This window comes from Excalfactoria chinensis, chromosome 2 (assembly GCF_039878825.1).
Source record: "Excalfactoria chinensis isolate bCotChi1 chromosome 2, bCotChi1.hap2, whole genome shotgun sequence".
NCBI lineage: Eukaryota > Metazoa > Chordata > Aves > Galliformes > Phasianidae > Excalfactoria > Excalfactoria chinensis.
In genome coordinates, this window is record NC_092826.1 from 114,993,099 (window position 1) to 115,020,172 (window position 27,074).

The following is a 27,074-nucleotide window of genomic DNA, read 5'->3' on the forward strand; positions in this document are numbered from 1 at the left end:
TCTGGAGAAGCTTCTTCCCACCCAAAGGTCAAGCTTCCATGTCTTTCCAGTGTATGGCGTTCGTTTTCTGTTCAGGTTATTTTTATGTTTATTAAAATGTTTTATTAGTATATGTTGTGTACAGTAAGATATTCAAAAATCCCACCTTGACAACCACTGGAGGGTCTAACAGAATCTTAGAGTCATAGAACTGTTTGAGCTGGAAGGAACCCGGAAAGGGAACTCCCCTGCAATAACAGGGACACCTACAGCCACATCAGGCTCTCAGAGCCTGACCTTGAAAGGGGAACCCACCACCTCTCTGGGAAACATGTGCCAGTGCCTTACCACCCTTGCTGTAAAAATCTTCCCTATAACCAAACTAAATCTCCGCTTTTAGTCTGAAACCATTTCCCCCTGTCCTGTCACAACATACCCTGCTAAAGAGTCTGTCCCTTTTCTTACAGTCCCCCTTCAGATACTGAAAGGCCGCTCTCAGCCCTCCCCAGAGCCTTCTCCAGGATGAACAGCCCCAGCTCTCTCAGACTGTTCTTCTAAGAGAGGTGTTCCATCCCTGGGATCATTTTTGCAGCCCTCCTCCTCTGAACACACTCCAACAGGTCCATGTCACTCCTGTACTGCCTGGAAGATGACCAACAAACACTTCCTTTACATGTACAAACAGCACTCTGAACTTGCAGCTACTTGTTGACAAATGCTTCCCTCTCCAGTACTGTATCGAACAGGAAATCCTAAAAACACAGAGACATTCGAAAGCAAAGCTTTACAGTATTTTTAATGTGTTTCGGGTGGTTTAGCTCAACTCATTCATTACTCTTAATTTCTACAGCTTAATTACATACACATTTTTACAAAAGCAATATCATGTCAACATGAATCAAACACAACATTTTAGGTTTTATTTTTATTGTGCAAAACATAAGCAGTAATTCTTATTAGTACAACGAGCTGAAAAAGCAAGGGATATTTCCAAGAACATTCATATTCACGTGCAATTTTTACCCCTACTTCCATCTTTTGATGTGGAATCCAGAATTCCCATCAGTAAGTGCTATCCAAAAAAACGCCAACGGTTTGTTTCGCCTTTTATTATTTGGAAGGCAAAATATATTTTTACTTTTATAACAACTGAAGCAACTGTCGAAGCGTATAAATGCGAAAATCAGACATGCAAAAGTGTGAAAAAAATACACACTGAGGGCATCCACCAAAAGGGTGTCATGGCCGACCATTCATAGCTTATCATCAAAAATTGGATATCCTGATTTTCCATTTTGAAGCCCAAATTTTAGCAAATAACAAGAAATTTGTTTAAAAAATCTGATATCATCTAGGTGAAAAAGTAATCGAATGTAATAATTTATTTGAATTAAAGTCCCTAGCTAGCTAAGGGCTAGCAGTCACAAAGGCAGTCACGAAGAGCATTTGATGTTACACAGCACCATACAGATACCCAGCTCCTTCAGAAAGAAATATTATGTTCCACTCGGAACACAATCTGAGTATTCCCTGAAGATTTTAGGCATCTTTGCCTGTTTTATCATAAATGTGCGCAACAGTTCCTTAACGTGAGCAGAAATGTACAAAATCCTGCTGAAGCCCTAAGATGGTGCAATCATTAATTTCAATCCACTAGGTAGAAAAGTATCGAGAATTCTTCAGTAGTCAATTTAACATTCAACAGCAAACCAACAGTTTCAAGTAAATCTGTTGTCAAAAAACAAACCAGTATAGAGTTTGGCTTTAAAGTGACAAAGTCTTTCTTTTTTTTTGCTTAATACAATGTACAAAGCTTACGAAGAATTAACATCAAACTACAGTTTCAAAAAGATGCAGAGATGTTATGATCTCTGATTTCAAAATAGTCCATTAAAATATATAATTACATAAAGAACCTCCAGAACATATCATTATAATTTGTTATAGCGGTATTGTTTGTTCCAGTAATAATCCTTCCTATAAGGAGGCTGCACATTAGTCTCAATGCACTAATCTGCTGTAGGTGCCAATTAGAGCTTCCCTCTGTGCCTGCTCCACTCCCCATCCTGAATTTACCGGTAGAAGTTTTGTCTAAAGAAAAGCGGAATGATGCTCACTAACCAGATGACCATTCCCCAGCCCTAGTAAAAATCTTCCTGCCAGCTTCTCCAAAGTTGTTAGGTTTAGGCAAGCAATGAATCCTGCAGTAATCACAAAGTGTTAAAAATAGAGCAACTAACGAGCCATCTTCCGTACTTTAAATCACTGAGATTTATATAGAAAATCTTGATGGAAGCGTGAGCACTGGTTACATCGCTGACTCTTACAAACTGAGGCTTCTGTAAAAGCTGCACACGTGGAAAAGGATGCCTTGAGATAAAGAGAAATAAAATACAAGAGAAGAGAGATTTCCTAGTATTGAGTCCTGATTTGTTACAAATTACCGTACATTTTTTCAGTGACAAGCACTGCCCATTATTTTGGCCCAGTCTCTTTCCCAAAATCAGCTTCATAAGCTGTTATCATTCCAATTTAAAACAAACAAACAAACTCAAAGTCTTAAAATATTGTATATGGAGTTCTGGATTCCATAAACAAAATAGGTAACAATTTCATATTCTTGCTATGAAACATCAACTAGAAAATATGAATGTTTATGAATAAACAAGCCCACAATTTATACATGATATCCACACTGATACTGATCTCCGTGTTAGTGGTGAATTCAACATCTTTAGATAGAGTTCAACAGGTGAACAATATTCAATTGCGTTTTAAAGAAAATTCCAGTTTAAGAAGTCCTAAGTAAATTCCTATACGGCAGGCCAACAGTCTAAAGACAAATCTCAAATAAAACTGTACATTTGCTTCAAATCTACCTAGGCCCAAAAGGCACTTAGTGGTTTAAGTGTGCAAATTGCTTCTTAGAAAAAACAGTGTGCAAACAGAGCCTGTTTCATTAGCTCCGCGTTCTTTAGTCATTTCCTGCAGTGTATTGCTATTAAATGGTGTCTACGGTGTAAGACTCTAAAGGACAGAAGATGGTCAGTCCACAGAATCACAGATGTCTTTCACTTTCTGGTTGAAGTCTTCAGGCTGATCAGCGTACACGTAATGACCTGCACCAAGGATAGCCTGGAGGACGAAGGTGAAGAAACAGTCAGAAAGGCAAGAATGCCATAAACGCATAAGTAAATGCTGAGATAGGTGAGGAATATACCCCCTCAAAATGAATATCCTAAACCTGGCTTCTACACACTGCTTCACTATTACTTAGAAAGAGCAATTCTAAAACTGAATCTGATCTATTGCAGCCAGTGTGTGTTAACAGAGTTAGAACAACTGCTGCCAGGAGGTGGTACCATACAACCAACAAAAGACTCCAAACAGAAGGAAAAACAAATGTTTGTTTCGCCCATCGAAGGAACTCTGCTAAGCAGGAATAAAGGGTGAAACCACTGCCTTTTCCATTGCGCAACTTGTTGAAAAGAAGATTCAGGTAAACACAAGTCACTGCAAAACAAAGTGAGGAGAACATAGTGTACATATCAAGTTTCTGAACAACTCTCATGTCTTCCATTCTCTGCTCAAACAGTTCTGCAGAGCAGCTTGTTAGTTCTGTAAGTGTTTGGAGAAGAGATGGCATCTAAACATCTGTATTCCCTTACTATTATCAAAATTATATGGGAAGCACTAAAGAAAATACTAGGATAAAGGATTACCAGTTCAGAGGCTTACATTGCTGAGGATTCCCTAGCCTTGTGGAACTGACTTCCATCCTCCCAGTGAAACAGTATTGCATAAAGCAGGGAAAAGTCAAATCCAAATGATGCAATATATGGGGAAAAATACCCCGTATTTCTGGTCTAGATTATTTCACTGCAAGTATGTAAAAAAAATTAAGGGCTTGGGTAACCACACACATTGTGGTGACTGCATTTTTGCTAAAACTAGCACGAAGCCAGTCATTGCCATACTGTAGATCAAAGGTACTTGACTATTTTAAGTTTATAGTCAGTTTGAGATTAATTTGTATTTAAATCTACTTTTCTCTGTCATCCCCCCCATTAAAACACTTCCTCTTCAGTCTCTAAATGGAAGTACATTGCTTTAAAAAATAATCTAAATAACATGCAATAAAGCCCTATGCACTCTATCAAGTCTCAGCCTCAAGAGAACCCCTTTGCCCCTACAGCGCTGTGCATGTCTTTCAGTGCCTCTGTAATTTCCACCGCCCCAACTGACCTTTTACAATCTGCGTTTTACCTTGGTATACAATGAAGTTTTTGTATATGGTATGATTGTTAATATGTTAATATGATTGTTAATATTGAGGTTTCAAGTACCAAGTTGCAGGCATGTGCATTTGAAATGACAGTGTCATACTTCTAAATAAGAATGCATTAGCTCCAAAGACAACACCAAGGTTTTTTTTGTAATGACTTAAAGAAAGATGCTTCCAAGAACCTAAGCAACAGGTAACAACCACTTTCTTAGCAGAGAAAACGAAGTATTACACAAACTGGTTCAAATACTTTATGAGTGCATCCTGATTATGTCATATGTATCCGTAGAAACTCAGACTGCTGAGGTTTAAAAGAGACAGACAAACGTAAGTACTTACCAGCGACCACAAAAACTACTTGTATTAGCATGCTAGAGCAAAAAAAAATTGTAAAGTAGAAAAGCGATCTTGCTCAAAGACCTGATTCAGCTTCTAGAGCTTTCTTGTTTTCTCTTACTCTGAATAAAACAGACCTCTGTTTGTTTTAAGATTGATCTAAAAAACTTGCTTTCTCTTTCTCTGTTAAAGAAATCAGAAGTTATTACCCAAGTCCATGAATCAGAGTTATCATTTCCACACTTGGTATAAAGATCGCACAGATACCCTTTGAACAAATTCACACAACGAACTAAGCAACTGCTTAAAAAGTGAACTTACTATTGTCTTCACATATGACTTTGGTCTCAGGGACTGGATAGTGCTGCCAGAATTACCATCTATGCATGAACGTGCTCCATAAACCACGGTGATAGGAATGTCTTGATCCATTTGTGGAATCCGTTGCAGCATTGGCCTTTTTGCCCATCCATAAGGAATAGTCATGTTCTTGAAAGCTGTTTCACCACTTCAAGGCATTCAAAAAGGGTAAAAGTAATTAAATTTCCATTGTATTTGCCTTTCCTCCCTTCCCAATACCTGCCTAAGAATTCAAGTATTTGTGCCTTCTGATTACATAGCCATAACAGTGTATGAGGATGGAAATTCTGACTGTTAAGGAACGCAGGTTTGCAAAGTTTGCAAGCAATTTTCAATATCTGGTTTTCAGTGTTTATTTTTTGTTGTTGTTGTTTTTTCAGTACAGGGTAACAACACTTAAAAACAAAGAGGTGCCAATTTTTTCAAGTTCTTAAAGAAAAAGATTTATGAACAAATTATAACAACTTTTGGTTAAAAAATAACGCTCCGATTCTCTACATGGGTAGTTTAAGAGAAATAGTGAACGGGGGCAGCTTCTACATTTACCAGTTTCTGAAATGCACAAGAAGGGCAAAGGTGGCTTTTTTTTTCTGTCTTTTATAAATACAGGAAATGTTACAATTAAGAAAGAAAAAAAAAGAAAAAGAAAAGCATGCACTCTGTTGCCATGACCATTGGAGGGAGCAGCAGGCCGTCAGTAAGGCTTCAAAACACACACCAGGAAACTCGCACTCACCTGGGCGACTGCACATTGCAGTGATAGATGTATTCAGTCACGGTGTTATCATCAAACATCGATGCGTATTTTCGTTTGAAATCTGGTCTTAAACGCTGAACAAGGCTTAGGCCTGTCAAAACAGAAAATGCTATTATAGGAGGAGTTGGCAGAGAAAACTATCAGAATGCTAAATGCATTTCCTTACAACCCTTCAAACGTGCCTCTTTGAAACTTGAGACTAACTCTGATGACTGCACTTAATTTCACCACTTGCAAGTCTTAGGAAAACATGGTGGCAAACAGGAATTAAACATAATTATTCTGAAGGACTTTATGTTGCCCCTGACAAGGGACAACTCAATCCCTACTGAATACATATGGAGAATATTGCTGAATGGCCACTATGGCAACAGGAGAAACGTGCAAAAGGGTTCAGCAAAAGGACTAAGCAGATAAAATTTGTAACAAAAATGCACTCTCGACGGATACTAACGCTTTCCTTTCCCTTGCTCTGGCAGTTCTGGCTATACCAAAAGCATTCTGCCTTTCAGAACCAAAAGGCACTGTTTGAAAAAGCTAGGCTCTTTTTCTCCAGGTACAAGTCTGTACTCCTCTTTTACATAACAGTCTGTTTTTTTTCTGAAGCTAGTTCATCTGACTAACTTATAGGTAAAAGAACAGAAGCCCATGCTGAAAAACAGGTGTAGAAATTTTGACATGAGTACAGGACACCAGTGGTGGACTTGGAAGCATTGATAGTTGGTCTTGAAGATCTTAAGGGTCTTTTCCAACCTAAATGATTCTACAAGTCTATGATTCTATAAAATAAGAGATTCAACCTAAGAAAGCTATTATCTCCAACCTCTCTTAACAGATAAAGAAGAGAGGCAGGTCCTTCCAAAGGCCAGTTAAATTACTATTCTGAATCACTTCCTTAAGAAATACGCCTTCTCTAACTGACCAGACAGATCTTTGGGACAAGAGCCTCACAAAGAGCCAATCTGAGGCTGAGAATATTATTCGCCTCTGCAGATGTTGGCTCACAGTTTACCAGTTGAATTTACCAACTGAAAATACTGTTATTAATCCGTGCAATTATGATGGTGTCACTTCTTCCCACCTGTTGCTGGCCATAGGCCTGACACTATTTACATAGACCGTGTCACAGTAATCTCTGCTTTTGTAATCTTGGGATTAGAATTATTGCAACACTGCCTTATGTATGCTTTAAATCAATTTAGAAAATAAATACACTGCAAGAGAAAACAATTTGCTTATGAAACAGAGATTTACTTTTTGAAGTGATGAAGATTTTGCAAACATTGTGCCGCTTGCTCCATTACCTGTGCCTTCTCTACAACAAGTTCAACTGTCAGACTTCTGTCTTTCTCTGAAAATAAACCGACTGGAAACCTCTCAAAGAAAAAGATCTCTCTCAATTCTGTTTCTCAGGCTTAGGAATTTGCCCTCAAGTCTGATTAAATATGCATGTGATACCATATTATAGGCCAGATAACCCCAGCCACGTGCAAGTGTCTAACTCATAACTTTGAGCAAGAACAACTAGCCTTCTGTTGAGGATCAGACAGCTGTGCCTGCCCAGCAGTTCAAGCACACGTGAATGCAGAAGGAAACTTGTATTTGGTTCAATACCTTTATTGGGTTGGGCTTGATGCCCATCTCACAGCAATGTTTAAGCTACCCTTCCCTAAGAAATACAAATCACTTAATTACATATTAAGTTAACCTTAACAAACTTTTTGATCAGTTGGAGAGAGAAATAGATAGGAAATTTTGAAAAGCAGGGCTCTCAGATGTAAGCAAGGCTATGTTGGGGATACCCAGACACAGAAGGTCTGTTTCCACAGCACCATTTTAACTGGGTTTACTTGCTGCGGGAGACAACTTCGGCTTTGAATTCTTTCAACTGGATTGATTTATTCACACATTTGTTACTGGATAAACTGCAATAAATCTGTGCTTATCACTCAATGTTTTTCAAGTTTTTCTGTTAGCCGGATTAGAAAGCACTTTTTACTTCAAAAATAAAATTTCTAAAATACAGAACGCTCCTTGTCAGAAAACCTAATTTTGTCATCCTTCTGAAAACAGCTGAATATATCAGCTTATTTAACTTTATATTCTATAGAAAGAGATTTAAGAAACAGTTGTAGTTTAAACAAAGCCTAGAAATACCACTTGTTTCTTTTCACACTGAATAGTAACAATGATGTCGAGATGATCTGAAGATTATATAAATCAGTTGTAAGGGGTCTGAAGAATATTTTTTTCCAAGCCTCCCTGGGTGATACTTTGGTAATGCGAAGAGAAATGAACAGATTACCATCTAACCTCTAGAGGGAAAACATATGATGAATTTAAAATTTGATCATGCCTTTTTCCCTACCCTCTATAAACCAAATCTGTAGTATTCTCATCATCTCTACCTAGTCCTAGTGTGAGGGTATATAGAGCTTATCTGTCTGATCAGAACTGTTTAAGTGATGTATAAATAGGAAGGCCAGATTGTTACTGTAATACAGGACACTGCTGAGACCTACAAAATTTGCTAGAATAATAGGAAAATGGCTGATGGAAACAACACTGTTTCAACTTCTTTAAACTCAGGCTTAAGAACAAATGAATTCATGAGAAATTGCAGTCTAATGTTATGCAAATTTGGAAATACTATTTGTCAGTCAAACTGCATCCAGGAGGGAATCTAAAGGGACTGTGACTGGAGGCAAGCAGACAACCTTTCCATCCTATTGCCTCTTTGTAAAGCTTCCCCTGAAGATGTCCACATAATCTGCCTCATTATTGCTGCAGTCCCCATTAAGTGCTATAAATCATCACATGATGTTACTAAACAGGAAGATCTTGTCCTCTTGTCCAAAAGAGCTTTTTTGTTTCCTCAAGCCCTCCCACCCTCTCCTCCAACTATATTTTCTGCAGGTGATGTGAGCTTACACTTACATTAAGCACACCTTAATGCTCCTTGCTTATGCTTAAGGCAAACAGCAACAGTTTTAAAACTCACCAAAGGGTCCTGCTATCCTCAGCCCAGCTAACGGATTAAATGGACTCAGTATAGCTCCTAGTGCTTTGATCCAGATTGGAATTGGTCTTTCGTGTTCAGCATTGTCAGGCCTCTCTGGAAAACCCCATGGCTCCACTAAGATAAGATGTTTGACCCTGTTGGCAGAAAAGGTTCAGAGTACATTAATTTTCCTTTGAATGAGAAAGCCGGAAACTTGCTATCTGTGGATTATGCAATCTGGTTTAGTCACCTCTCACAGCATCCTATCACCTTTCCAATTTTTCAATGATTTTGCATCTGAATGCTAATTAAAGAGAGAGGGACTGAAACCAATTTTGTATAGAAACACCAGAAACTTGGAAGCTCACATGCAAACAGTAACTCATTATTCAACAGATATCTACTATCACAGACATTTGAGAAAATGAGGTTTTTTTTCTGTTTTTAGAAATGGTCAGATCTATACACTTGGCCTGTATTATCTGAAAGAGCAGTTTAATTTGAGCAAGAAAAAGGGAATAGCACCTGTTTCGCTTAAGTAAACATTTAGACATCTATCATTCCTTTCCACGCCCTTTAAGATCTCTGCTCTATGAAGAGAAGCAATTTATTTAAGAAGAAGCTTATGAAAGCAAAATCTGAACTGGGGCAGACAGATCCAAAACAGTGGATGTTTTCTGAATGTACTGATTTTAATTCATAAAATATACACCAGAGAGACAGTTTATAAAACTATCACTCAAAGGAGCCTCAGCGCAGAGGGTACAGTAGGAGCCTCCTGCATACACAATAAATCAATCTCTTCATGCTGTGAGTCCTCCTCAAGCAAAAAAAATTACTTTGCCTTGATGGACTGGAATCTTCCACTTCTGTTTAATCTCATAATAACACCTTCTCTAACAAGACTGTCCTAGATACTGCTTATACCTGAAGAAATGACTCTTAACGATAGTTTTGCATATTTAAGGTGATTTTGCATGCGAGCTCCATCATCTTTACTTTCTTCTTCGTGTCTTCCTTCTTTTTCAAAGCCATGAGATTAGGTATTTAATACAGCAGAGTTCTTAGTGGCTAAAACGATTTCAGAAGTGATTCTGAAAGCTATTTCTGGACTATAATCAGTTGGGAAACCAAAAATGTGTGCCTGAAACGAGGGGTTGAAAAGGATTAAGCTCACAAAGATGTTTCTGGGCTGTCAGCTCAGCCATGAGCGTATTTGCAAACAAGAATGCTAACGGAGGCCAGGGTAGAATTTAACTATATAAACCAAGCAGGAGAGAGAGATTAGAGGCTAAGGAGCATAAGCCATGAGGGGCTGTTCGGGACAACTACACATTCTGTGCACAAACTGTGCTATTAAACGTAGCACAGCATATGCATACATAAAAACACAGTAAGCTTTCTGTCATGCTTTGTTTGTATTAATTTCCTTCCTTCTGTTGGCAACCAACCCTAAAACATAAACTGGGATAAGGAGAAGCTGACCATAAAAAATCATTCCAAAGGTAGTAGTCCAGAAGTCAGAGTATGTGAAAGTCATGACTCCAACACCACTCAAGAATATTCCAAATGGGGATCTTTTTGGATTAATAACCCCAGATGTCCCATGCACAATATGGTACAACACAGTAAATTAATGGATTGTCTAAGCTTGGAGAAACTGATCTACTTTCCTAACAATATGTAACCAGAATCCCTTAAGCCTCTAATGAATTGTTAGATAATCTGATTGAAAGCTGTGCTATATTTATCACTTGATTCAATACTGCCTTAAGATCCCACCAGTGATAAATTTGATGGTGTTAGCTTAATTTCAGCAAAATACCAGCAGTGTGAGACCACAAAAGAAAACACCCCCAAATAAATTAACCCCAACTTAAGCAGAGTGAAGCATGAAAACACAGAAGTGTCACTTTCAGTGTAAGTCATCAGAAGGCTGAAACAATATCCCACCCCACAGGGATGGGACAGGGCCATTTATAGACGCTCCAAGAAGAAGGGGTAAGAAACTTGGAAGCAATCCCTATAAGCAATTACCTTCAGTCAGCTAAAAGTTGCTTTACACCCAAGTGGATAAGAGGTTTACACTCTTATCCTAAGTGTTTTAGGAAAAAAAAAAGCAGGCATGGATTTACTTCAAAATCTTCAAATGAGAGAGAAAGGTATACATATGGTATAAACTGATACTAATGTAAAAAGTCATTCTGTATAGTATAGAATCTGACATATGATGTGAAAAGCTGGACTTACATTCACATCTTTTAACAGAAGTCTACTATGCCTATCTAGATAAAAACAATGTCCTTTCTTGACACAGAATGACCTCACTTTGTGGGATCCTCGCTCTCCACTGCCAATATAAGCAGTCTATGTTGAAAAAGAGGCAAATTACGAGCTCTGAGTAAAGAAATGGAATAGCTATCTACCATGATGTGGTGTAGAAAAAGCTGATGTGATGTATTTAAAGCACTGCTGCAACTGGTCTGTTCTTCAAAGAAGAAATATGGAGTGGCATACAGACAGTTAAAACAAACAGCCATAAAAATTATTTTCATATTATCCTGTTGGCACCAGGCTGACTGCAAGTCTTTACACATAAACTACCCAGCAGAATTACATTCAGAAGTTCCACTGTTATCCATAATAATGGGACATTTGGCAAGAATAGGTATATTTTTTTGTTTTCATAAACAAAGGTTTGTTCAGAGATGTCTCAAAGCATTCACAAGCAAATAGGATCTCTGCAATTTAGCCGTACTACATGTCAAGGACTTACTGAACAAAAGCAAAAGATGAAGGAAGTAAACAAAAGAAACAAGCTTACTAATCTAATTTATTCATCTGAAAACAAAGCACATGCTTGATACTCTTTGCTTAAAATTCATTATGAAGCTTTACTTTTACATACCTTGATGGGTATTTTAATGAGTAAGCAGCAGCCAGGAATCCACCTAGGTTATGTCCAAGCAGAATCATTTTTTCTAACCCCATCTCCTTTCTCCACTCTTCTATGGATTCCACAAACTGATTTTCTGCTTCCCGAGCATCAGTATCAAAATGTGGTCTACTGCTTCGTCCAAATCCCAACAGGTCGAAAGCATGGACGGTCCTGTTTACACAGAGCTCTTCAAAATTGAGAGCCCACATTCCAACACCTCCTCCAAATCCATGAAGCAGAACAAGTGGAGTTTTACGTGAAAGGTCTGGAGAGAATGTCAGTGTCCATATTTTGTTTCCATTAGCTAGATACACATACCGCTTACTGTATGTGCTTGTAATACCTGGGAAAAGAGTGGGGAAAACAAATGGTACTGTTAGGCATGACTGGTAAACTTCAAAGAACGTTCTATGGAAGCCACCGTTAGAAACAGAACCTCCCTTTCAAAGTGGAGGATACAGACAAGTATCATAAATAAAGGAACAAAGAACATCCATTTCTAAATCTGCTAATTTCAGCAGAAAGCAGAAGTTGTACTGAAAAACTTTTCTGATTAACAGGAATGTATAGAAAATCTTGTTATAGCAATAAACCTGACTTACATTTTAGCATCTTGTCCTCAGCTTCTTTAAGGTGCAGTAGTGATGTGGGGCACCAAGCAGGAAGCCAGCTGAACAACCATCCTAACCTGTAATAGCAATAGAGAATGTAAAGTCCTTGAACATGATGACCACGTTCTGCACTACGTAATGGTCTGAAGAAGTTTCTTTCACTGCTCTTCTTAAAAGAACGCATATCTTCTGCATGTCCTATGGGATAGCAGGGAGTCATAGGAGCAAACATACTTGCTCCTGACTTTTATCAAGTGGTGCAATGATCGGGGGTGTTCTTCAAATAGCATGCTGTCCCTCTCCTGTCCGTAATTTATCAGTGTACCTGTCTATCTCCGTCAGAGCAGACTGCTTCTGAGAACCTGGAGACAGGAGTCCTCATGCTGACCCCAGAAGTTTGGCAGGAAATAAAGCACAATCACTGGGGTTTCCATACTCCTCTCAAGTTCCCCTGGAACTCTGCCTGTGCACACGCTTCATGGCATGAACCCACTATTTACAGAAAAGCAACCTGCCAGCTTAACCCGAACTACGGCGCAGATGCTAAATAAATTTTAGAAGTTTAAAATAAACAGGCTTATTTTAGCAAAGCAAAGCACTAGGGCCTTCATTACAAACTTAGAAACAAAGTCATGCCAGAAAATTAAACAGCAAATTCCAGCACCCTTCACAGAAGTTTCTTTTCCAGCTGTCACTTTCTATCTCTGTGGTACTCTCTTGACGATGAGAGCAGGGGAATGACTCAGCACACAGGGGCTAATTTTTCCCTTTTTATAACATGGAATCCTCCTTCCCCTCGCCTGACTTCATAGTGGCTCAGACTGCCCTTCGGTGCAAAGGTTGCTATGTAGGCACCTTGAACTGCTCCTCGTGGAGGAGAGGATAAGGACACCAAACTCACTCAATTTTCTTTCTTTAGTGCTTTTTTTCCTACACTGAATTGCTTTCCAGTTAGTTACAGTACTTTCAGGATTGTGTGCTACAAGTACTAGTTGCACTATAATCAATGATAATGATTCTAAGATTACTGGCGTCCAATTCTTCAGCCATTTCACAGTGCACTGACACCAAGTTAGTGATTTGGTCTTGCAAGTTCCTCATGCAAAGAACATTCTCCCACATGTCAGAGGGGATTAAGGTAATGCTACAACATGGTTTTCTGGCATGGCAGAATGCAGAACGCAACTGCAAACAGCACTGTACTTAAGGGAAGTCAGAAAGAAAAATATCCATACTTGATCAAAAAAGGATTCATCACCTAAATGCCACTATCACTCAATACTCTTGACTCAATACTCTTGACTTTTCTGAGAAACACGCTGATATCTGTCTGGTCTGTAAATAGCCTTCCTAAACCATGAGAGTGTAGGAATCACGTTGATGGCACACGGATGGAGCACTGGCAAGGTGAAGGCCGTGTGTTTGCCCAAATGCCTCCTGCATTCCATGAAGGAATGGGGAGCCAAGATTTGGATACTTTCAGCTAGTTATGTGCTGAACTGCATATCCACATTCAGAATTCTCAAGTCAGAAGCATAAAATCCAGCTGCTATTTTTGTCAAGCCATAACTACACCAAATATTTCTTCTCAAAGAAACCACTGATTTAGCAAAGAACCCTCTTTAATGATTTTTTTATTTTTTTTTTAAGGAAATGCTTAATTTTTGGATGTCAGCATGAAGACAGTACAGAGATATGATCACAATGAAATAAGAACGAAAACTACAGTCCACAATCCCAGAACTCCAGCACGAAGGCATCTGAATATCCAAAAAGATTTAGAAAATTGTATCAGAACGAAAAAAAAGTTTTGGCATAGTTGTCCACTCTTTCATTTTGTTAATTCGCAGTTCTGGTTATAAACACTGACATTTTTACCCAGAAGAGACATCACATACATGGAAATCTTGGCAAATAAAGTTGGCAAGCTGAAATTTTTGCAGATGACATCAGGTTGGCAGGAAGTGTCAACATGCCGGGGGGTTGGAAGGCCCTGCAGAGGGATGTGGACAGGCTGGAACAATGCACTGAGGCCAATGGGATGAAGTTCAACGAAATCAAGTGCTGGGTTCTGCACTTTGGTCACAACAACCCCAGCCATCGCTACAGGCTTGGGGCAGAGTGGCTGGAAGACTGAGTAAAGGAAATGGATCTGTAGGTGCTGCTTGACAGACAGCTGCACGTGAGCCAGCAGTGTGCCCAGATGGCCAAGAAGGCCAACAGCATCCTGGCTTGTATCAGAAATAACACAGCCAGCAGGAGCAGAGAGGTGATCATCCTTCTGTGCTCAGCACTGGTGTGGCCGCACCCTTGAGTGCTGTGTTCAGTTTTGGGTCCCTAACTGTGAGAAAGACATTGAGGTCCTAGAGCGTGTCCAGAGAAGGTCAACAAAGTTGTGAGGGGTCTGGAGCACAAGTCTGATGGGGAGCAGCTGAGGGAGCTGGGATTGTTCAGTCTGGAGAAGAAGAGGCTCAGGGGAGACCTGATCGCACTCTACAGCTGCCTGAAAGGAGGCTGCGGTGAGGTGGGGGTCGGCCTCTTCTCCCAGGTAACAGTGACGGGATGAGAAGGATTGGCTTTAAGTTGCACCAGGGGAGGGTCAGGTTGGGTATTAGAAAACATTTCTTCCTTGAAAGAGCAGTGCTGTGCTGGAATGCACAGCTCAGGGAGGTGGTGAAGTAACCATCCCTTGAGGTGCTCAAGAAACATGTAGACGTGGTACTAAGGAACATAGCTGAGTGGGAAACTTGTGGTAGATGGATAGTTGGACTAGATGATCTTAGTGGTCTTTTCCAACCGTGATGATTCTATGATCGTACGAAACACTCAGAATAAAAATTATTTATGTAATTCAGATGTTCTGTACTGGCTAAACTAAAAAAACAAGACAAATTTCAGTCAAAATGTGACCGGGAGAATTTAAGAAAGAAAACACTCAGTTATCTGTATTTAAGACTTAATCCTTTGTTCCACTTCTTCCCCTCCAAGAAACAACTGACCCCATTGCTGGACGTTTTCCACATGCAGAAATAAATTAACTACTTTATCTATTTAATCATTTCTCTGCTATAGGCACACTCTGGTCTTCCAGAAGTACCTTTTATTTTGCACATCTGTGCTAAGTCTATCTCCTAAAAGCACACGAGAATGCCAACTTAGGTCATTCTTACATGGCCTATCATTTTTATTACTATGATATTAAATTAAAATAGCTATGTAGTATAAAAGAAGAAGCAGTGGTTCTTTCAAGACAGATTGCTCACCAGCAACAGAGATAAGATACAAAAGAAAATAAAGGATTCCAGCTGTAGTATCACATTTAAAGCAAGCAAGCTAGCTACTGCCAGAAAAAGCATACTCCACTTTGACCTCCTCACCTACCACTTTTCAGACACTCTCCTGTTTGTCTTTCTTCATAAAGAAGGAAAACGCAACAGAAGAATCTTGTATTTTGAGGAGTTAGGAAATCCACCGGGCTCAGTTGCTTGCTCTATCAAGAAGTGTGAAATAAATCTGGCAACTGCCAACCCACATTTCTATCATTTTATAGCATTTGTACGTATGCAGCAGGAGTTACACATCAAATTACCCAACCGCCCCGTGACGATCAGCTGTTGGCTTATTTGTATGAATAGACAATGCCCACCACACCATTATTTGCTATGCAATGGAAAACTAACAATGGGTAAACACACCATGTGTTTTAATTAGAGAGAAACCCTGCTTAACGAAGTAAAATGTTCCTACTTTGCTGCAAGGCCCAGATGGTTGTGAACCGCTTGGAACCAGAGACAGCCATGGAAGTTACATAAGAAGAAAGAGATGCTTCTAACTTGAATTTTCAGTGTTAGGTAACTCACATATAGCAATCCTGCTTTGCCTCACAGGGCGTGATGCTCATTATCTCTGTTATAAATTGACTGATTTAAATGTATTTTGCCATATAGTTTTTTAGGCAGCCCCATTCACTCTGCTCTGGCCATCAGACAATCAGTGAAGGCCTAACTGAGGTGCACACAAATGTTACGAGACATTTTCCTAGACATATGAGACTGAGCAGGACACAGCAGGGCAGACAGTTCAAGGGAATCCTTTCCCAAACAGTCAAGGCCTAGCAGGCTCACAAATACACTAGGCTCATGCGAGAAGGTAGACCAAAGTTCCTTATCTACAAACAGCATACATGGCAAACTTTGCTGGTACAAATGGGCACAGCCTCCTAAAAATCCTTACAAGCAATGATTGGGAATGTTACTACTTTTTCCTGGTTCAAACTCAATATCCTATATTTGTCAAGTGTCATTCCCTAGAGATATTAAAAACCCACCTAGACACTTTCCTGTGCAACCTACTATAGGGAACCTGCTTTGGCAGTGGGTTGGACTGCATGATCTAAACAAGTCCCTTCCAACCCCCGTGATTCTGTGGTATGACAGTATTTACCTTGCAGCCTTTTGAAGACAGATGGAAAAATCTATTTATCCAAACAAGGTAATTCTAACTTGAGAAAATTGTGAAGATCTTATCTCTGTCAATGAAGAAATATAGTGTAGACAAGCTTTTGAGTCACCTGTGACCTACAGTCTCCTTGACTGAGTGAATCTCATATCTAAGCGTGGTCAAGCTGCTACGACTAGAATTCAGAGTATGGTAGAACATGTCATAGCAAAGGAGGCGATTTTTCATTTATAAAATGTACTCCATGCATACAATAATAAGAAATGATACAGATATTAAAAGTAAGTAATGATTACTGCCTGCAGAAATCTAAGGGGTAAAGACTAATTTACTATTGTGTAAAGGATTATACTTCTTTCTCACTGCTGCTTGACTGTTAATTCGAATCAAGTATTTGCTGTCAGAGCACAGCTTAAACTGCCTGGGGGAAACTTTCATAAGAACTGAACATCAAGTGGAGGCAGAGGCACAGTAAGCACGATCCACCCATCCACCTCCATGAATCAGGTCGAATCAGATGAAGAATGTGGCAAATAGGTAACTCAAACACCATCACTTTGTCAGCTAGATTAAGCCTACTGAGCTTGGTGAGAACCAATCATATGCAAGACTGCTGATGGTTTTGTGTCCAGTTAGAAATTCAGTGTATTCCTCACAAAGCTCATGCAAGCTTAACTAATGCTGCAGGACTGTAAACACGTGTTGTTGTGCTGAGGTGTGCACTCAAAACAGCTGAGAGTCTACCTGACTCCTGACTTCTATGGCAGATTGCAAAAACGAAGCTCTACCATGTGGAGGGTACTCAATGACTGCTCCAACAGGACTTGTCCATAGGAGATATAAATATACACAGACGCAGCTCGCTCACTGTTCAACCTTGTGATGTTGCCACTCCTGTTATTTAGGTGTATTAAGCCAAGAGAGGCATTCTTCCCATACACAATGCTGTTGGAAGTCTACGTTTGAAAACAGGAAAACAAAATTCTGTAAGTGAGAGAAAGCCATGAAATCAGAGTTAAGCAATGCCATTTGCTATAGGATTTGTCAAAACATTACTGACCCACTGAGAGATCTCTCAACGGCGTTGAATATAAAATCTGCTTTTTTGCTACCCATTTTGAAATTAGTAAGGTAACGAGAACTCCCAGTACTAATCAGAAAACAGGCACTGAAATATATATCAGCGACAGAAGCGTAGAGAACAGTTTTGCATCATTTAATATCATTTGGACTTGAAAATGCCACCAGGAAAAATGGCAGAGCCAGAGCAACAGAGCTGCACATCTGTTTTTGTCTTACTCACAACAAATGAACATATTTCGTATTTTTAATTGATTTTCTGCAGACAGTATTGTGAACTACCAAGGTTTTAGCCATGGAACAAGCTCAAAAACTTAAAAAGGCTGAAACACTGAGTGAACTCCCTGGTAAATCATTTCAAGCTTTACCCTTAAAGCTTATTAGAATCAAGCTGATCTTTCAAAACCCCTAACCCTCTCCTCTCCTGACTCTCAGAAGTAATTCCAGCTATTTATAAGGAAGAAAACAACTTCAAATGCATGCAGACAACTTGCCATACTGTTTCTCCCTAGCATCAGGAGGAATGGCATCCTGATTTTCATGCCATCCTGCCAGCACGATCGTTACGAACACCAGCTGACTTGAGCTAGTTGCAAATTAAAAGAACTAGCAGAAAAACAGGAGTAAACTAGTGGTAAAATCACTCAGATTGCCTCTTTGTTTCTGCACAAAGTACTGTGCTAGCAAAGGAATTTAGAACTGCAATTTTTTTTTTTTCACATCTAGATATTCTAAGGACTGCCACTCCTCTACATTCTCAAGTAACTTCCTCACATTGAAATACTTAAATATTGTACTTCAACAGAACTAGCCATATATTTAAGTGCTGTCCTGAACTGAGGTTATAGCGATCATGTTTCACTAGAGTGAATCCTACATACTTATCATTAATCCACAAGCAACAGTCAAAGTCCGCTGATAATTAAAAGAAAGGAGCAACACTATTGTTTTGGTTTCGATATCATTTTAAACTGCATAGAAAAGCAACTCACCCAGCCCTGTATCATAGTATCATAGTATCGTACGAGTTGGAAGGGACCTTAGAGATCATCGAGTCCAACCCCCGGGATTCGAGCCCTCTGTGTAGCAGCGAGGCACTTCTACCACTTGCACCACAGGGGGGATTTGGATTCGAACCCGGGCCTCCAGTGTTGCAAGCGGCAGTTCTTCCACCGTGCACCACCAGGGGCACACAATATGTGTGTGAAATGTCTGTGAAATGCTACACACTAGAGGGACCTGGACAGAATTGAGATGTGGGCCCAAACCAATCTCATGAAGTTCAGTAAGGCCAAGTGCGAGGTCCTACACCTGGGTCAGGGTAATCCCAAGCACAAGTACAGGTTGGGTGAAGAATGGCTTGAGAGCAGCCCTCAGGAGAAGGTTTTGGGAGAGTCAGTTAATGAAAAGACTCAACATGAGCTGGCAACGTGTGCTTGCAGCCCAGAAGGCCAACTGTATCATGGGTTGCATCAAGAGAAGTGTGACGAGCAGGTCAAGGGAAGTGATTCTGCCCCCGTGTTCTGTTCTCATGTGACCCCACCTGGAGTACTGCATCCAGTTCTGGGGCCCCCAACACAAGAAGGACATGGAGCTGTTGGAGCTGGTCCAGAGGAGTGCCATGAAGATGATCAGAGGGCTGGAGCACTGCCCCTATGAAGACAGGCTGAGAGAGCTGGGGCTCCTCAGCCTGGAGAAGGGAAGGCTCTGGGGAAACATTATAGTGGCCTTTCAGCACCTGAAGGGCACCTACAGGGAAACTGGGGAGGGACTTTTATGTAATGGCATGTAGCAACAGGAGGAAGGAAAATGGCTTTAAACTGAAAGAGGACAGATTTAGATACTAGGAAGAAATTCTTTACTGTGAGGAATAGGCTGTGGATGGCCCCTCCCTGGAAGCATTCAAGGCCAGGCTGGATGGGACTTTGGGCGACACTAGGAGGTGTCCCTGCCTATAGCAGGGGGGTTGGAACGAGATGGTCTTAAAAGCTCTCGTCCAACCCAAAGCATTCAATGGGCAAAACAAGAGTGAAAAGAAGCTACCAATAATAACAATGTGGAAAGAGATCGATGTATCAAATTTAGGATAGAGTGTCAATTTAAAACAGTCTCTCACTACAAGGCTCTAAGAATACACTATAGTGCAAAATACCCAGAGAGACTTGTTTTATTATTACTATTATTACTTTTTTTTAAGGAGCAGCGGGAATAAGTCTGCTTGCTGAAAGTTTTTCTGCATTTTCCTCAGCATCAGCAGTTGTCATTACAAAATCTAAGAGGTGAGTAGGATGTAGCTTCTTCCATCATCAGCACGAAGTTTTCAGGGCACATTCTGGTTTTGGATACTGAATTAAAGCTAACAGGTAAAACCTGAAACAATTTGAAGCAAAGGAAACAGTCAAAGATGATACAATCAAATAGCAACTTCTGTCAAACTATCAGAGAGAAGTAGCAGGTTGACATCTGGCTAATTTATGTCTAAGTGTTAAATTAAAATACACTTCACTTTCTCATTTCGTTAACTTAATACCTTGCAACACCAGAATACTGAGTGCTTTTCGCATGACTGATTGTGGCAAAAATTAATGCTTCTTTATTATCACTTACTGGCAATGAATCAAATGTGGTAACATCTTTCTTTTTGGTAACATAATACTAAATGACTAATACTGAATATGAAGTGTAAAATACATCAGGCACTACCACTAAAATTAGGATGTATCTTAATCATTGTGGATTTACATCTGTGAGCAGGTTCCGGTTAATTCTCTGACATAGTTTCAGATGAGCCAGCAGCCTCCTTTAGCATTTCAACAACTGTGATCATTTAAAATCCAGGAATATTACACAAGCAACCCCAGTAATAGTCAAGGCAGAGCTTAAATCTTGCTACAAGGAGGACAGCTGGGATGGAGAAAAGCTAACGGTAGAGAAGAAGCAAAACAGACATATATTATTGAAGACCAAAATAAACGTTACTTCTGTTCGAAGGATGTATAAGAATGTAACAGTGACATTTTACTTCGTATAAAGTAAAAACTACAAAGAAAAGTACATTTAACTGAGGATAAGAGAAAGTGTTAAGTATTATCATAAAAAAGGACTCCAATTTTCCAATTAAAACTGGAAAAAATTAGGACCAGGGAAATTATGGTTATCGTGTGAAAGCAACACACTGCATGAAACTGAGAACAAGATATAGTAAACAAACATGCATTAGACTTTAACTGCAGTTAACTTTATCTAGGAAGAGTTTATCCCCAGTGCAAGTCTGTTAGGACAAGAGCCAGTTTCTAAAATGGGAAAGCTAAAAACACACCGAGAAGCCCAGGTGTCTGTCATCCCATCTCTGTGAAGCACCTACTTCATTTTTATTCCTGCTGGGGTTGGAATGAAGTGAACTGGGAGACCTGAGGCCAGAATCTTAGCCCACTGCTGCTGCCTGCAAGTCACTTATCAGCATTTCCCTCATTCCATCCAACAATGTTGATGCTTGAAAAGAAACTACGTTTCAGAAGAAACCATTTTAAGCCAAATAATTACAGAGACCCAGCTGTCGAAGAAGTGAAGCAATTAACCAGACCTATGCACTAATAGGATGGGGAAAAAAACGCCTTGGTCAGACAAGGTGGAGGATGGCAAACTAAGGTCAGAGGGGCCACGGACACACAATACAACCTCAGTCAGTCTGGACTTAACTGGGCTGGGACGTCTTGGGAACAACACTGGAGACATGGCTTCAGGAGGGCTTTAATTGTGTAACCAACTTCAGGAACCTTTCACTTAGCCCTTCCATCCTGCCCCCATAGTGCAGCACATCCTTCCGTGCTTCCATTTTCTAAGCAAGAGGAATGCATGCAGAACTATCAAGCATACGCAATATACGTGCAATCACTGTCATTGTGAGGGGCAGACCTTCTATATGTACAGCGTAAGTCAGGTGCAAAGGACCTGCAGCAATTTGAATGAGGTATTCCAAGGACAAAAGTTATGTTCTGGTAATTGGAGGCAAACATCAGGTTTTTGTTTGGTGTTTGTTCTTTTCTCAGCATTCCTTTTCATAAGCACAGCGTGATCAAAGAATATTGCAGTCCTCAGAGAAAGACCTTGAGGTACATACTGTGAAGGCAAGACTGAGAAGCAAGAATTAAGATGCGACATGGGAACAAAGCATCAAGTCCTTTAACAAATGCCTGCTTACCATTTTCATGATGTGACAGGAATAGTATTGAAGTGCTGCAAGTGAGTTAAAAGGAAAGCATTTTTCCCCCTCAGATGACACGAGCCTGCACACGAATTCTGTTTAGATGAACATCGAGCCAAAGACATTCCATGCAATTACATGTTGTGAAATTCTTGGATACTTCAGTATTATTAAAATAGAATGTTTTGAGAAGCTCTGCAGAATATTTCTAGGAAATGTAACATAGCCCAGCTCTGTTTCAACAAACAGCCCATGGTAGGCTATTGCAGAATATTGCCACATTAGGTCAGAGGGAAAAACAATGCATTCCTCTTGTACTGACTGCAACTTGAACTCCGTGTCCAGAACAGCCAATATCAAAATTAGTGTAAAAAAACAGAAGCAAATGTTATTACTGTCTCTATTTATACCAGCAGCGCTACGCAGGACTACCAGTTACCAGAATTAACCTGAGAATGTAGATAAGGTAAAACAATAAAGCATTTTCTGGCTATTTCAGTGATGCTGAAGTTGGCCATGCTGTTTAAACTTAGCACTTGTGCAACCCGAGCATTCAGGCTGTACCTCAGACACACGTAACCTTGCTGGTTGCAGGAAAGCTGTTACACCTGGTGACCGAGATTGTGTGTGCAACACAGCTCTGCTGCCAGCAAGGACCTACACCCCTCAGCCTCCTCCACAGCAAATTCACATCTGATAGGACATGGCAATGACACAGCTGTCAGCTGCTTTCACAAGCACTCTAAGGCACATTGCATGAAGAATTTGGGAATAAATGTATAATTGAAATAAAGAAAATGATTTTTTTTTTTTTCCTCTTGGTGTCCTTCAGATATTACATAACTTTCTGCTGCTTCCATTTTATTCGTCTACCTAACTGATATACTCTCGCTGCCCTTCAGATATTGCATAACCTCAACATTTAAATACTATTTAAACCTTACTGGTCAGCCTTCTAATACCTCTCATGTCAGATGCCTGCATTTCAGACTGTCCCTGAGTTGGAACAGAGGAGTAACAAGATCTGTACATAACAAGCACCTCATAAATCTGTACCACTGCCCAACCACACTCTACCCAGCTTATCTTTTGTTTATATGCACAATTTATATAACAGCTTAAACAGGACATGGGTATGATTATTCTTCCATAAAGAACCACATAAGAAACATATATGCAAGCACATGAAACATATATGAAGCACATGATTACTTCCCTCCAAACACACCATACACAAACCACACTCATACTGCACTGTCGACCTCCACTTGAGTGTAAGTGCACACTGAAGTTGCATTGTTTCACTGCACACCATTAAAACAGCTCTTACATTGTGCTCCTTTACCATAGCCAGTTCCAGGGCATAAGTTACCTATGTCCAATTTCATGAACTGGTATTCAACATCTCAGGCTACCTGTTAGAAGTGCACAATCCCTCCCTTCCTCCTGAAACTGAAAGAATCTTTTGTATACGTGCCACACTGCAAGCACTTCAGATGTCAATGAAATAAATATGTAAGCAACTTCAGAAAGAGCTAGGAAGATAAATGTAAAAAGCCACTGCATCAAATGTCCTTTTACGGACAGCTATGATATAATTAATGAGCCTTTATGTTCAGTATAACTTATACTAAATTTAATCAAGAAAGAAACTCCTGCTATGGTCTGCTAGCACTGACCGACTTCATTTCTTTTGTGCTTCATCACTGCAATACCTTTCACCTTCTCACTTCAACATATGACTGGACTTTCTCAATGGCCACGGATCCTTCTGCATTTTTTATTACAGAAAACATTTCTGGGGCTTTATTTTCCTTTCTTTTCTGTAGTCTCATATGACCCTGAGTTTTCAACTACAACGCATTCAGAGCACTTTCCTACTCCACCATTCCTCACCATATTTTCTTAGTGTCACTCAAGGTTTTACCCTTAAAACACTCCTCTTTTACCCTCTTAACCTTATTCCAGAGTGACCTCATTTCATTACACAGCTTCACTGACTCACAAATCTCTCTTCTCCAGTGACCTCTCCCCTGCTGTTCAACTTCTCATCTGGATCCTTCAGTGCCAGCATAAACTCATATACTCACCTTTCCTCCCATACCCTCTTCTCTCTGGTGGCCTATACAAATCATGGAGCAAAACCTACTCTGAAAGACCAGAGTTGCAAGAAAATAGTCAAAAGTTATAAAATAAGAGAATTCATATTTCCTCAACAATTTTATTAAATGACAAATATGAGAGGGGGGAAAAAATCTGCTTCAATAATTCATTAACCAAGAAAGTTCCAGTTCTCTCATTAACATTCAGAAAATTTGCAGATCACAGGGATTCTCCTGATGCATTCGTGGTTCTTTTCAAAGGGGGACTCCACAGCTGTTCTCACATCTGGATTTGTGGCCCCACTTTAACTTCTACCAGACTACAGCTCCACTCACTGACAGGTACTGTAAACCCACTTTGGTAACTCCTTGAAAACAGCTGTCATTTGACACTTGGCAACTCCGTGCTTTTTCCACACACTTAGCAGTAGGCTTTCTAATGCTGAGCCTTCAACCTGCTTGACCCCCAGCCAGTAATATCCTAAACACAAATTAAAAGCTACCGTATAATTACTGTTTTTCTCCCAGCACTTCCCATTTTCTTTCTCAGCTGTAAGGAATGCAGCCATCTGACTGACAGACCTAGTAAGGTTTTATATAAGGGATTTCTGTCATAACAGATGACTCAGATAATCACTGGAGAAGAATGAGATCTTCTATGACAGGAAGCTCCAGACAAGTCACTAGGAGCATACATTCTTTGGTGACAGTACATCAACAGTACACGTGTTGGCTGCACCAAGCACATGTAATGCACCTCAGCTCTGGGGTGGTGGTCAGGCCTAGCAGTGACAGTGGGAACCACAATGAGCGCTGTACTTTGTTGTTGGTGGGAGCCACTGTTTCCCAACTAGAAAGGAACCCCTGAAAGAATTCAGTGATGCTTAAAACAAGAGGGAAAGACCTCCTGCAGCTTTCTGGACTGCACTGGCGTCATCTTTTCTCGTAAGAACAAGCCTCAGGAAGAGTGGAGCAAAAACACCTTACCGTGTAGAGTCCAACCCATGCTATCTAAACCTTGTTAAACTGTGCAAGAAAGCTAGGGCCCGACTTCATGCAAAGATCTTGGCCAACATTGTGATTCTCCAGCAACTGTGTGCCAGCAGACCTATCACTTCATGGCCTGCTATGCCAAGGGCACTTGAAAGGGGGTAGGTAAGTGGACAAGCACCTCTACCTGAAAATCCACTCCACAATGCTAAGTACATCCCAGAGAACTGTGGAGGACCAACTAGGAAAAAAAAATTAAGCAATAAGAAATTATTCTTCAGTTGTCTGTCTTAAAAATGAGTCAAGGAATCTTCAATAAACAAGAAAAGCCAAAAAAGTAGTCAGTACTGTGTAAAAAGAGTGGAGCAAATCATCTACTTCTATATGCTAGACTGGAAAAGCAGAACACTCTTGTTCCATTCCATAGTTTGCTAATGAAGTCTCTGGAGAAGACGCTGAGAGCTTTTTCCTCATGCAGGGACAGGGTGCACACTGCCATGATCATTTGGTAAGAGAGATCTTCCTGACAACAGCAGACATTCCCTTCCCAAATTCATACAAGGATAAAAAAACAAAACCAAAAACCCAAGCAATCCTACAGACACCTGAAAACCTCACACACGCGCTTTCAGATGAGCATGCAAATATAATGCAAAAGGCACTAAGCACTGAAGCTATGATAGACATGACCCTATCACTGAAAAGACAAAAGCATAAAGGAGGAAGCACACGTTCTTTAACCTCTCCCTGCACATGCTCCTCACAGCACACTTACGCTTTCACTGCCTGTGTAAAGATGGGGGCTGTAGATCCCAGACCTGTTGCTGGTAGCATGTGCTGTAGGACAGGCCTTTAGAAAGTGCCACCTTCCACCAAGGAAAGAAAGAAGAAATGGGCTTTCAGCAGTCCACCTGCATTTCAAAGCTAGATGATATAACCAGCATATGCTTTAATACATCAGTACAATACCACTGTGAGTTATCATACTCACAGTCAAGCATAGGTTCTATGAAACACAATAAATCATTCTCTTTTATTTCATCAAGCAGCTCGCTTCAAAAGTACTAATGAAAAACTAAGTGTGATTACTGGTGTCATACCAATACTTACAGTGTACAGTCCTCACATATTTCCCCCAGCCATTACTTTGTGAGACTACATGCCACACGCAAGCAAACTGACGTTTCACTAATTTATTTGTTTTAAATAAGGTTATTACACTCATCTCAGAAGGAGAAAGAGATATTCTGTGCAGGGTTTTATTTCCAGATATGTACATGTATTTCATGGCTGTCAATACCAGCTAGATTATATGGTATTATATAGTAGAAGTGCTGCTCTGCTACACAGAAGGCTCGAATCCCAGGAGTTGGACTCGATGATCTCTAAGGTCCCTTCCAACTCGCACGATACTGTGATACTGTGATAAGTTATAAACAGTTCTGCCAAATTCAGTGCAAGTGAGTTCAACAGTAGCAGAAGGATTACTGTAGCTGTGCCTCACAGGTAGGAATCTGCTTCTGCAACTTACACAGAGAAGGCTCAAGGATGTGAACAAGTTCAAGCATCATGAGAAGGTGACGTGTTGAACAGGCCATCACTTCTACAGCAGAAGGCAAAACATTTATTTTGTTAAACTTCTCATTCTACCTCAGGACAAAGTCAAGATCTATAAAGCAACTGAGCCACTGCTATTCTGTCTTCACCACACTTACGCAGTTACTAGATTTCAATCAACACAGCACACTGCACAACAAGGTGAGTCACAATGTTTTCTCCAAGCAGATAAAGTGAACTTTATATGCATTATTTAAGGTTTTAATGACATATGGTAAGCCTTCCTCTCACTGCTACAAAGCTTTAAATTCAGGAGTATTTAACATATTTCAATCATTTGCAAATTTCCTCCAGATACTGAGTTTTGTACAACTTGAAAAGTAGGAGAAATGCTGCTTTTGGTTATAACTAGGAAC

The 27,074-nt window shown here is 40.1% G+C and overlaps 1 protein-coding gene across 1 annotated transcript in view; it reads right to left on the reverse strand.

The window, feature by feature from the left end:
* Window positions 1-751: 751 nt before the first annotated feature.
* ABHD5 (abhydrolase domain containing 5, lysophosphatidic acid acyltransferase) overlaps window positions 752-27,074 on the reverse strand; it is a 28,863-nt gene continuing 2,540 nt past the window's right edge. The window contains exons 2-7 of the mRNA XM_072328350.1: window positions 12,259-12,344; window positions 11,627-11,999; window positions 8,719-8,873; window positions 5,697-5,808; window positions 4,922-5,108; window positions 752-3,114 (exon numbers count right to left, since the gene is read on the reverse strand). Coding sequence (XP_072184451.1) covers window positions 3,025-3,114; window positions 4,922-5,108; window positions 5,697-5,808; window positions 8,719-8,873; window positions 11,627-11,999; window positions 12,259-12,344 — 1,003 coding nt within the window. The 3' untranslated portion in view covers window positions 752-3,024. The remainder of the gene's footprint in view (window positions 3,115-4,921; window positions 5,109-5,696; window positions 5,809-8,718; window positions 8,874-11,626; window positions 12,000-12,258; window positions 12,345-27,074) is intronic.